General features: G+C 36.6%; 1 protein-coding gene across 43 annotated transcripts in view; it reads right to left on the bottom strand.

Moving 5' to 3' along the window:
* Positions 1 to 1035: 1035 nt before the first annotated feature.
* Positions 1036 to 13289, bottom strand: part of PTPRD (protein tyrosine phosphatase receptor type D) — a 2308100-nt gene continuing 2295846 nt past the window's right edge. For all 43 annotated transcript variants that reach the window (XM_055092146.2, XM_055092147.2, XM_055092152.2 and 40 more), the window contains 2 exons: positions 6618 to 6753; positions 1036 to 4734 (listed from right to left, as the gene is read on the bottom strand). In XM_055092146.2, the coding sequence (XP_054948121.1) occupies positions 4666 to 4734; positions 6618 to 6753 (205 nt within the window). In that variant the 3' untranslated portion in view covers positions 1036 to 4665. The remainder of the gene's footprint in view (positions 4735 to 6617; positions 6754 to 13289) is intronic.

The following is a 13289-nucleotide window of genomic DNA, read 5'->3' as shown; positions in this document are numbered from 1 at the left end:
ATACTTGTGTTCCTGAGATCATCGCTTACCCCAAGACAGGTTCAATTAGGATCAAGAAGAATTCACTCCATTCTAGGACTTTTGGTTGTGTTGTTGGGGGAAGTAAACTCTTCCACTTGTCTGCTCTGTGGTGTTATGATCCCAAAGCTTCCAGGGACTACAAAAAGGGAGTTTAAAATTGAAACTGTGAAAGTAGAATCAGGCTGGATGATGGGAAGAGACATCATGTCCTAAAGGCATCACTGAGCCCTGAATCAAGTTATGCCTGAAGATGATGTATTCCTACTCTTCTAGTAAATGAGTCCATTCCTAATCTTTTAGTACATGAGTCAGTAAACGCCTTTCTTTTCCTGTAGACCAATTTGAGTCAGACTTTCTGTCACTCACAATTGAAAGTCCTAACTTCAAGGATCCTACACTTTCCTTCATAGCACTGGTCCCATGTGATGTTACTATTACTTCAGTGCCAACCTCTCTCAGTAGACTGTAGTCTGTATGCAAACAGCAGCAGTATCTCATTTGTTCAGAGCTGCATTTCCAATACCTAGAACAATTCTGACCCATTATTGGTACTTGATCATATTGAATTACTGAATAAATAACGCAAACCAAGTATTTTCTTAGCCATGTTCCCAAAGGTATGAATAAATTAACACCATGGAGCTATTTTTATGTGCATGAAAGTTGTTTCGAGATGAAAATACATACATACATATAGATGTATATATATACAGTTGTGCACTTAAATTTCTATATAGTAGTCATCTTCCACAGAATCAAAGATTGCCTATGATCTCTGATATGAATGAGAGCAATGCCTCTTTGTTCTGTGAACTTGGAAAAACTATTTCTCTGAGTCTCTGTTTGCTTACCAGTGAAAAGTGCTTACCTCAAGGTAGATATTTGTAAACAGTAGTCTCTCGGTAAACAGAATTCTTACTAGTACAAGGAACTAACTAGATAACCAGAAGAGGAGAGAACAAATAGTCAGTTCAAAACCAAAGTGTTTGCATGGACAAAAGCAAAGGCCAGGGCTGCATAACACTGACATTTTTATTAGAATTCATTTGTAACAAATGGAACTTGTGTCAGCAAAGAACTGATTTTCATACAGACTTCTTTCGCCACCAATGTAACGAAGTAAGAAAATAAAAAGCACGCCTTTCATTCTGTAAAACATTTACGCGTACTACTAATTAGAGGTAATTGTATTTTTTAACAAGCCATTTTACAAGTTATTTGTTTTAATTTTTCAGTCTATGCATCCAAAACGAGAGCAAAGAACACAACTGTTATTATCTTTGTAAAGACACTCCAAGCTGGGATGGCAAAGCCACATAACTGATGGATAGAATGGATCTGCAGCCTTCTGATCTCTGCTGGAGTATCAGGGCACCCATAAACCCAAAAGGAACCAAAACCCAAAAAGAAAAACAAAAAGGGAATTAAAAATAAAAGGACTTAAAGCAAAACCGAAAATAAACAGGAAAGAAAAAAAATACGTGCATTACTGCAGACTTTTTTCCCTTCCTGTTTCTATGTTGTGTTATTTACATACACACAAATGAATTTCCGAAGCAGTTTCTTACAGATGGGTTCAAGTAATATCATTATTGGGTGTAGAATCAATAGGGCAGTGCATAGTACAAAGGTATAGAAAGTGCAAAGTTCCCTAGAGGCCCTTCCCTCCCCTGGCTGTCCTCGCCGTTTTCTAACCATGCAAATCATTTTTAAAAAAGAGCTAAAATAAAGTTCTGTACAAATCACTTTTTATATATTTTGATTTTTTTACCATTGTAACTAATTACAAAATTATACATAACTACACGTACATAGGTAAATAATAGCACCGTACTGGTTATGATGATGAAAATAACTGGAAACTTGAAAGCTTGTGGTAATGGCAGATAAAGATGGTTCACCTGGGAAATTAAAACTTGAATGGTTGTACAGAAAAGCACAGAGTGGAATGCACATCAATGACAGTAAGGGAGTTAGTTCTAGGAACAGCTCCTGAACAGTAAGATTCCCGCAATAGTCTCTGCCTCGTTCGTCTATGGTATGCATCCCATTCATTTTCTTCTTCTGATTATTGTCATCTTTCCCTTTGCCAAATGGGCAGTTATTGTTTCAGGGAGAGAAGCTGCTCATTGGCCAATCATTCTGGTGTGCAGTGCTCCATCGGATTCTACATGTCCAACAAGGCATGTCTGGATGATGCAATGTCTGTCTGACCCCCTTTGTTTAACTAAAAGAAAACTATAGCACTGAGTAATCTGGCACTTGGATAAATCTCCAAAAAGATACAAACTAAAAGCAAATGATAACAGACCCACATAGTGCACATTCTTCTCTGGTTCTGATGTAGGTTAGAGAGTCTCATTCTGAGGTAGCCTTCTAGATACTTTTTTTTAGTATTATATATATTTTCTTTTTTTTCTTTTTCTTTGTTTTTTACAAAAGTGCTCAAATACAATGCTTGCAAATGTTTGGTCTCTTGGATTTCACTCTGCTAGCAATGGGAAAATGTGGAAAACAAAAATCCTTCCATGCAGAACATCCATGAAGCTAAAATTAAACCAAAGTAGTATACTCATACCAAAACTCTTTAAGAGTTCCTTGGGTATTTTGAGGATTATTTAAAATCATGTAATATATGTGACAAACTTATGCCATCATCCATGGCTTCCTATAGAAATTATGTTGGAAGAATTGGGGGTAAGATACATATATATATAGTTTATTTCCCCTTTTAGAAAAATCCTAATGGAATATCAAATATATTCCAAAGTTGCCAATGATATTTGTTACTAAAATAAGTTTGGTGCAGTTACTGCATGTTCCAGAGCGGATTTGGAAGGGAATATAAATAAAACAAACAAGTAGCTTTTTCTGATGTTGATGATTATAAAAGGAAGAAGGGCCCTGATTATCCAAGTGCTTTGGGCTGGTACAATCACTAACAAACATCCCCGACTTGGCTGAAAACTAGGAATGCATATTATTCAAAGAGTTTTTGTACATGTGGTAAACAGATAATGCTTTAATAGAAAGAGTAACAGATACGAACAGTGAATGGAAATACGAACCAAAAGCTAAAAAGAAATGCTATTAAAATAGGCATCAATTATAAGGCACTCTAAATGCAAAACTAAAACCAAAACGAAACAAAAGTACAGCACTTCCCAGGAATGCTGTATGCCACAAAATGTTTCTGACTGAACAGAGTAACATGAATTTGGCTTTGCCCCTGTTACATATCATAAATGCAAATTTCATAGCACATACTATAGACAATATACGATTGAATACACTTTTTTTAAACAACTCGATAGCTGATATATTACAACATTCTCCCCTCCTAAAGGGATATGCACTGACCTTTCCCACATGCACACCTCTTAGCTATTTAATAATTTTTATTGCACTAGAGTGTTTGTTAGAAATCTTGAACTTTGTTGGAAGCCTGACTAACAAAACAGAATTTGTGGATATGATTGATTGGTTAGGTGGGGGGAGATTAGGTAGGAAATTAGGGGGTGAGGTTTGACGATCACTGATGTGCATTCCTCATTTCCCTTTAAAGAAATACCAATATGTCAAAAAATTAAGAATAAATGGAAAGAAAGAGATGTTCACAATAGCTTTTCTACGTTTAAAAAAACTAAATCATGGAAGAACTGACTGACTGATAACTGTATCTATTTTTCGTGTGGACACACTGTCTATATATACATAGACACCCTTATAAAATATGGATATATATGTATATATGTTAGCAGCAACTTTATACTTTGCGCCTCCCTGTTGATTCCAAAAACAAAACAAAATAATAATTAGCTTTGATTATTTGAAGAGAATGGGTACTTTCTCACCAATCAAAACTGAACAGAAGTGTAAAATTAATATATCTGACGAGACTGATACTGTAGACTGAGTTTTGCACAAAAATGTGCAAATTTCAAATGATTTGATATTTCTACAGCAAGATATTACAGATAACAGTTCTACAGCTTAAAAAAACCTACGATTTGGAAATAAAAAATGAAGAGTTATGTAACTTTTTTTAAAATTCACTTTATCGAATGATACATTTTGTTAAAAAAAAGTTTACACAGTTAGAAATGAAGCACAGGTCAGCAGTATCTTTACAATACTAAAAAACTAAATCAAGGACTTTCTTTTTAAACATTCCCTCCCCTTTCCCCCTAAAATGTTATTATGAGCAGTATGGTGGGAAGGGGCGATGTCAAAGCAGAGTCCGTTTCATTGTGAGAAGCCACACCAGCACGCAGCTTGCGCTGAACTGCAGCATTCTGGCAATTTCTCCTTGCACCTTTCAAGCAATCCTGAATAAGATGGTGGTTCTTTGCGGTGATTTCTTCTTCCCTTGATTTTGAATCCTTGAGGTATCTGTAAATAAAATCCTTCAGATGCCTCATCAGTCAGGATTCTCTTCATTATTTTTCAGGTTAGATTATTAAAGTGTGAATTCTTGGTCCACCTGGAATAATTTGTTTTTAATTTGTTTTGCGTGTAATAGTCCCACTAAGTAGTTGTTAGCTAGAAGTTAAGAAGGACTTCTCAAGTGCCCTGTATGGCTCAGAAGAGACTCCATGGATATTGAAGGGCCTGTAGTAAAAATCCAGAAGGGGTCAGGGGTTTCTACGTTGCATAGTGGTCAAAGCTGCCCAGGTACTCTAGTGCGGCACGATAGCAAAACTGATATTGATCCTGCAGGAGACAATGGGGAGAAGCAAAAGAAGGGACCATGAGCATATTTTAATAGAAAAATAAAAATCAATATTGGATAACATCTATATGGGGCAAAATCACTACTTTCGTCAATCGGTCTAATCCAATGACCAATTGTTTATAGTGAACAAAGAAAGAAAAAGCCACATGGGGTGTTGATTAACTTTGCCAATCAATTTGACTAAAACGATCTCCCTCCCAATTCCAAGCAGTGGCAGGTCGAGTGAACATTACCTTCCCAGACAAGTGTTTTCCAAGTAGTATCAAACCATTACCACCAATTGAACACATAAACTTCTTACATGCCTTATAAGCAGATAATGATGAAAATCATCCTTTACAATTATCTGCTTATTCAAGATAACTAATTCTCAGTTTAAATATTTAAGAGAGGCTGATACAGACACAAACTGTCCTGAGAAAAATCTGAATTTACTTATCTTCTGAACTACTGCCAACAGAATTTGCATTTTTAAAAAATTATGTTTGGACAGTAGAGCTTGCAGTGAGAATCACTCACAGTCATTTCAGCTACCCTTTGGCTGTCTCTCTCACTTACATATGATGTTCATATACAGCCAGAAGGCAGCTGGTGCGGCACACCAGGCACACAAATCCATTTACACAGGGCACTGGACTTCCAAGCTTTTCATCCCTGAAAATGGCTTCACAGGACTGGCTGCCCACATCAAAAAATACCTGTAAATTCAGCCCAATTCTGTGTGATTGCCAGTTGTCTGTTTTAGAAAGGCACACACTAAAAAAAAGCAGTATGAAGCATGGCCTTTTTCAGACAACGAAGAACACTATCATATTGGAATAAATTGAAGCATTGTTGGAGAGATGGAAAAATCACAATTTACAGATCTCTATAGGGATGAGAAAAAGGATTTTCCCCATAAAAGAAATCTATTTTCAGTGGCCAATCGGGCTCAAAGTAGACAGATAGTTTCTATTTTGCTTAAATGTGCATTTTTCTATAATAAAAATGGTTGGTAATGCAAAATAAATGGTGTTTACTTTCCTATCTTGTCACAGTAAGTTGCTTGGCTGAGTGTTAAGGCTTTTTAAATGTCCAATTTCCCTCTGTAACCCCTAAGACCCATTAAGTTTGTCAAGCTGACATAATGTTTTGACTATTGCAAGCCAAACACTTGCACTACTTTGAAATCCATCTGAAAGATACTGTGGATGATGAATTGAGGAACACATAAAAGTTGTATAATTTGGTGGCCTTTTGCAGAACATAAACTCTATCAGTAATATTATCTTTAGAAATGAATGCTCAATAGACCAGACTGGTTATATCATAAACTCTTATTATTACGAGAAATATCCAAATTTCCATATTAATTATTGGAATAGGAAATGAGGGGCTAATATTAATATCTCTAGGCTTATCCAGAATCAAAATGTTTTGAATGGCCATTGTTAAGACATGAAATACAGAAGAGCCGATACCTCTGTAGGCATACAGAGGGAGAATGGAGAAGTTAAATGGGCTGAGATTATATTATGTACTAAATATTATGCTTTCTATATATTTATATATTTATACTATAGGACTATGAATATAATGAATTTTATGAAATTGCCATTTTATTGGTCAAAAATGGTCCAGTAGTAAAATTTAACATAGCTCAATCTAACATATAATCTCACATAATTTCTATAGCAACACTAAGACACTAATAATCTCATCCCATTTAAAAAGGGGGAAAATGAGGTTCAAAATTATTAAACAGTTTGATGCTTTCCCTACAGTATTTTGTGTCTGGTGTTGAGAGAGTATGGAGTCCGGGAGGTCCAGGCTAGCAAAACGTAGGCTCTTGAGATGTGAAAAATGCAATGGATTTTCTCACCTCTGTCTGTACCATAGCTGGTCGTTGTGTTCTTAACATTTTGACAGTCTGGAAGATATCTACGACTCCTTCATATCTCATTCTTTCCAAAACAATGCTTAGCGTTATGAAGACTCCAGTTCTTCCAACGCCCGCGCTGCCACAATAACAAAGGCGATGTTACTGGGTGAGATGTTCACAGTCTTGGCCACATTTGCTTGGGTGTGGACATATTTCTACCAGCTTCCACACTCCATATCTCTTTATAGCCACGTTCAGGAAAACATGGTATCACATTCATCAAATGATTACTCTTGGGATACTGAGTTGTAACAGCATGTGATAATGAGGATGAAGTAATTAGGAGTAAGTCTAATAAAAGGTCTTTTCAATGGGGATTTATACCATTTTAGAAAGACCAAGGAAACATAACAAATGAAAAGAAGAAAGGGTAAATAACATATAGGTTTATAATATTCATGGAGTTTCTGAAATTTAGAACCTGCCTACTTAATATTTTTAAAGTATGAAATAATTCAGAATAAGGTGAAGTGAATTTGGCATCTTTAACTTTTCTATCACATTGTTCACATTTTACAGTTACTTAAAATACATATGCGATGCCCCATAACCTAAACGTATTTGCCTATAACTAGTCAAATGTTTACGCTGGTTTTATTATGAGAAAAGAGATGCTATAACAGGGTATATATGTGATTTTCACTTAGTCTTCAGGAGGGTTTATGACTATCCTGTAAGTGTACGTATACATGAAGTAAATACTATGTTGTTTGTTTGCTTATTTCTTGAGACTTAGAACTTACAACGGATTCTCACGGGGGTCTCTAATCTTAAAAAAAAAATGGTTAAGAGCCATTGATCTCTGAACTTATCTACTATTTTTACATGATCAGCAACTAAAACCACATTAGAAAGGTTTTGAGTTTCTCTCTGTTGTCTTCGTTGTTTTAAGATAATTCCAGAATCTTCACGGTAGCAAGAAAGAAAATTAATTCATAGCTCTTGTGCACTTAAGCAGGAAAGCAATGGGAAGTTCAGATAATGAGGGAAACAGTGAATAATCTGAAAAATCCCTGCATTTTTGGATCCTAATTAAACAGCATGTGTAACACTTGGGCACGGGCTGTAGAAAATAGATGGATTCATTTACTGGAGGATGTAGCTGACAGGCATATATAAATAGTGTGTCCCTTTATAAATGGGGTTTCTACAGTCTAAACAGAAATGTTAAGTGAGGTTTGAAAATCCATGCGGAGTCAGTCTTTAAGAAGTGATTGAAGATGTCTAGCGGCAGTGAAGCCTTCTGTTAAGATGAAGCAGATGACCTTGAAGGTCCCTTTTAACCTTGAAAGTCTCTCTTAGTTGTGAGAAACTGAGATTTATTATCTTTTTGTTGAATGATCTAGATACTCCAGAGTCTATCTTACCTTGATTTGATAGCTCGAATGCAACAAAAACATTGGGTTACTTTCTACTAAGTATTTTCAAAAAAAGAACAGACATTGGACTCACAACTTTTCAATTTACTGGTTTTATCATCTTAGTTTAATAAGTTATAAATATGAAAAGTGGTATTTTCAGAACATTCCTAAATAAGAGGAAATATATAGAAGTCTTCTTTGTGTGTGTGTGTGTGTGTGTATATATGTGTGTGTGTGTATATATATATATAAAAGGTATATGCACTGCAATTCCTTTAGCATTATACTAAAGGAATATTAAAATTATTTTATGACAAAAACAATGAGAACATGCACACATAACACATTTATGTACCTATACATATAAGGATGCCTAAAGTTAAGAAGATGTGTTAAATTAAAGATACTCTTTTCCTTAGAGATTATTTTAGAAGAGTTTAAATTAGCATTTGGGCAAATTATGAGTAAAGTTAAAAGAAATATCCAGGTAATTCAATCCCACTATATACCATCTACTTTGTCTGAATATGGGTATACACTCTTTTATGGAGTTTTGCAGATACTGTGTTTTTCACAAATTGAATATCTGTGTCAATCTTGCATTGAACAAGTATATTGGTGCCATTTTTCCACCAGCACATACTCGGTTTGTGTCTCTGTGTAGCAGTTTGGTAATTCTTGTAATATTTCAAATTTTTTCTTACTATTACATCTGTTAAAGTGATCTGTGATCACTGATCTTTGATGTTACTACTGCAATTGGTTTGGGGTGCCATGAACCATGACCATAAGACAACGAACACTTAATTGACAAATGTGTGTGTTATGACTGCTTCACCAACCAGCAGTTTCCCCATCTGTCTTTTTCTCCTCAGGCCTCCCTATTCCTTGAGACACAACAATATCGAAATTAGGCCAGTTAATAACCCTACAATGGCCTCTAAGTGTTCAAGTGAAAGGGAGAGTCACGTGTATCTAACTAACTTTAAATCACAAGCTAGAAATAATTAAGCTTAAAGCCCAGATGTGCTGAAAGCTAGGCCTCTTGCACCAAACAGCCTAGTTGTGAATGCAAAGTTCCTGAAGGAAATTAAAAGTGCTACTCCTGTGAACACATGAGTGATAAGCAAGTAGAACAGCTTTACTGCTGATATGAAGAAAGTTTTAAAGGCCTGCATAGAAGATCAAATCATTTACAACATTCCCTTACATCAAAGCCTAGGCCAGAGCAAGGCCCTAACTCTCTTCAATTCTATGAAGGCTGGGAGGTGAGGAGGCTGCAGAAGAAAAGTTTGAAGTTAGCAGAGGTTGGCTTCTGAGGTTTAAGGAAGGAAGCCAACCCCATAACATAAAAGTGCAAGGTGAAGCAATAAGTGCTGTTACAGAAGCTGTAGCAAGTTATCCAGAATATCTAGCTAAGATCATTGATGAAGGTGGCTACATTAAAAAAGAGATCTTCAATGTAGCCAAACATCATTATATTGGAAGAAGTTGTCATCTAAGACTTTGATAGCTACAGAGGAGGAGTCAATGCCTGACTTCAGAACTTCAAAGAACAGGCTGACTCTCTTGTTAGGGGCTCATGCAGCTGGTGACATTAAGCTGAAGCCAAAGCTCATTTACCATTTGAAAATCCTAGGGCTCTCAAGAATTACACTAAATATACTCAAGTGAAAGGAAGAGTTATACATCTCTCACTTTAAGTCAAGAGCTTGAAAAAATTAAGTTTTAGTAAGGAAGGCACGTTGAACATCAAGACAGGCTGAAAGCTCAACCTCTTGTACCAAATAGCCCAGTTCTATAAATGGAACAAGAAAGAATGGATGATAACACATCCGTTTATAGCATGGTTTACTGAACATTTTAAGGCCACTCTTGAGACCTACTGCTTAGAATAAGAGATTCTTTTCAAGATAATACTGCTCATTGACAGCATACCTTGTCATCCAAGAGCTCTGGTGGAATGTACAAGGAGATTAATGTTCTCATGCCTGTGAACACAATATTGATTCTGCAGCCCAATGGATCAAGGAGGAATTTCAACTTTAAAGTTTTGTTATTTAAGAACTACATTTTATAAGGCTATACATTCTATAGATAGTGATTTCTCTGATAGGTCTGGGCAAAGTAAATTGAAAATTTACTGGAAGTAATTCACCATTCTATATGCCATTAAAAATATTTGTGATTCATGGGAGAAGATCAAATTATCAACAGTAACAGGAGTTTGGAAGAAGTTGATTCCAATCTTCATGGATGACTTTGAGGGGTTCAAGACTTCAGTAGAGGAAGAAATTGCAAAAATGGTGGAATAGCAAGATAACTAGAACTAGAAGTGGAGCCAGGAGATGGGACTGAATTGCTGCAATCTCATGATAAAACCTGAATACATGAGGAGTTGTTCCTTACGGATGAGCAAAGAAAGTGGTTTCTCAAGATGGAATATACTCATGAAGATGCTGTGAACACTGTGGAAATGACAACAAAGGATTTAGAATAGTACATAAACAAAGTTAATAGAAAAGCAGCAGGGTTGCAGAGGAATGACTCCAATTTTGAAAGAAGTTCTACTGTGAGTAAAATGCTATCAAACAACATTGCATGGTGCAGAGAAGGCTCTTGACTTTGTCACTTAGTCACTTGATGTGGCAAACTTCATTATTATTTTCTTTTAAGAAATTGCTACAGCCACCTCACCCTTCAGAAACCACAGCCCATCGATTAGTCAGCAGCCATCAACGTAGAGGCAAGACCCTCAACCAGCAAAAAGATTAAAACTTACCGGAGGCTCACATAATGATTAGCATTTTTTTTTTTTTTTTAAACTTTAAGTTCTGGGGTAGATAAGAAAAAAGTGCTGGTTTGTTACATAGGTATAAATGCATCAGGGTGGTTTACTGCACCCATCAACCCATCATCTACATTAGGTATATCTCCTGATACTATCCCTCCCCCAGGCCCCCACCCCCTGGCAGGCCCTGGTGTGTGATGTTCGCTTCCCTGCGTCCACGTGTTCTCACTATTCCACTCCCACTTAGAATATGCGGTGTTTGATTTTCTGTTCCTGTGTTAGTTTGCTGAGAATGATGGTTTCCAGCTTCATCCACGTCCCTGCAAAGGACATGAACTCATCCTTTTTTATGGCTGCACAGTATTCCATGGTGTATATGTGCCGCATTTTCTTTATCCGATCTATCATTGATGGACATTTGGGTTGGTTACAAGTCTTTGCTATTGTGAATAGTGCCACAATAAACATACGTGTGCATGTGTCTTTGTAGTAGAATGATTTATAATCCTTTGGGTATACACTCAGTAATGGGATTGCTGGGTCAAATGGTATTTCTGGTTCTAGATCCTTGAGGAATCACCAAACTGTCTTCCACAATGGTTCAACTAATTTACGCACCCACCAACAGTGTAAAAGCATTCCTATTTCTCCACATCCTCCCCAGCATCTGTTGTTTCCTGACTTTTTAATGATCGCCATTCTAATTGGTGTAAGATGGTATCTCATTGTGGTTTTCATTTGCATTTCTCTAATGACCAGTGATAGTGAGCATTTTTTTCATATGTTTGTCTGCTGCATCAGTGTCTTCTTTTGAGAAGTGTCTGTTCATATCGTTCGCCCACTTTTTGATGAGGTTGTTGTTTTCCTGTAAATTCGTTTAAGCTCTTTGTAGATTCTGGATATTAGCCCTTTGTCAGATGGATAGATAGCAAAAATTTCCTCCCATTCTGTAGGTTGCCTGTTCACTCTGATGGTAGTTTTTTATGCTGTGCAGAAGCTCTTTAGTTTAGTTAGATCCCATTTGTCACTTTTGGCTTTAGTTGCCATTGCTTTTGGTGTTTTAGTCCTGAAGTCTTTGTGTATACCTATGTCCTGAATGGTATTGCCTAGGTTTTCTTTTAGGGTTTTTATCATTTTACATCTTAGGTTTAAGTCTTTAATCCATCTTGAGTTAATTTTTGTATAAGGAAGGGATCCAGTCTCAGTTTTCTGCATATGGCTAGCCAGTTTTCCCAACACCATTTATTAAGTAGAGGAGCCTTTCCCCATTCTTGTTTTTCCTCAGGTTTGTCAAAGATAAGATGTTTGCAGATGTGTGGCGTTACTTCTGAGGCCTCTGTTCTGTTCCATTGGTCTATATCTCTGTTTTGGTACCAGTACCGTGCTGTTTTGGTTACTGTAGCCTTGTTTGAAGTCAGGTAGCATGATCTCTCAAGCCTTGTTCTTTTTGCTTAGGATTGTCTTGGCTTTGTGGGCTCTTGTTTGGTTCCATGTCAAATTTAAAGTTGTTTTTTCCCATTCTGTGAAGAAAGTCATTGGTAGCTTGATGGGGATGGCATTGAATCTATAAATTACCTTGGGCAGTATGGCCATTTTCATGATATTGATTCTTCCTATCCATGAGCATGGAATGTTCTTCCATTTGTGTCCTCTCTTGTTTCATTGAGCAGTGGTTTGTAGTTCTCCTTGAAGAGGTCCTTCACATTCCTTGTTAGTTGGACTCCTAGGTATTTTATTTTTTTTGAAGCAATTGTGAACGGGAGTTCACTCATGATTTGGCTATTATTGGTGTATAGGAATGCTTGTGATTTTTGCACATTGATTTTGTATCCTGAGACTTTCCTGAAGTTGCTTATCAGCTTAAGGAGATTTTGGGATGAGACGATGGGGTTTTCTAAATATACAATCTTGTCATGTGCAAACAGAGACTATTTGACTTCTACTTTTTCTAATTGAATAACCTTTATTTCTTTCTGTTGCCTGATTGCCTTGGCCAGAACTTCCACTACTGTGTTGAATAGGAGTGGTGAGAGAGGACATCCTTGTCTTGTGCTACTTTTCAAAGGGAGTGCTTCCAGTTTTTGCCCATTCTGTATGATAGTGGCTGTGCGTTTGTCATAAATAGCTCTTCTTATCTTGAGATACGTTCCATCAGTACCTAGTTTTTTGAGAGTTGTTAGCATAAAAGGCTCATGAATTTTGCCAAAGGCCTTTTCTGCATCTATTGAGATAATCATGTGGTTTTTGTCATTGGCTCTGTGTATGTGATGGATTACATTTATTGATTTGTGTATGTTGAACAAGCCTTGCATCCCAGGGATGAAGCCGACTTGATCGTGGTGGATAAGCTTTTTGATGTGCTGCTGGATTCCGTTTGCCAGTATTTTATTGAGGATTTTGGCATCGATGTTCATCAGGGATATTGGCCTGGAATTTTCTTTTTTGTTGTGTCTCTGCCAG

The sequence above is a fragment of the Pan paniscus genome, chromosome 11 (assembly GCF_029289425.2).
Source record: "Pan paniscus chromosome 11, NHGRI_mPanPan1-v2.0_pri, whole genome shotgun sequence".
Taxonomy (NCBI): domain Eukaryota; kingdom Metazoa; phylum Chordata; class Mammalia; order Primates; family Hominidae; genus Pan; species Pan paniscus.
This window is presented reverse-complemented; position numbering and strand designations above follow the sequence as displayed.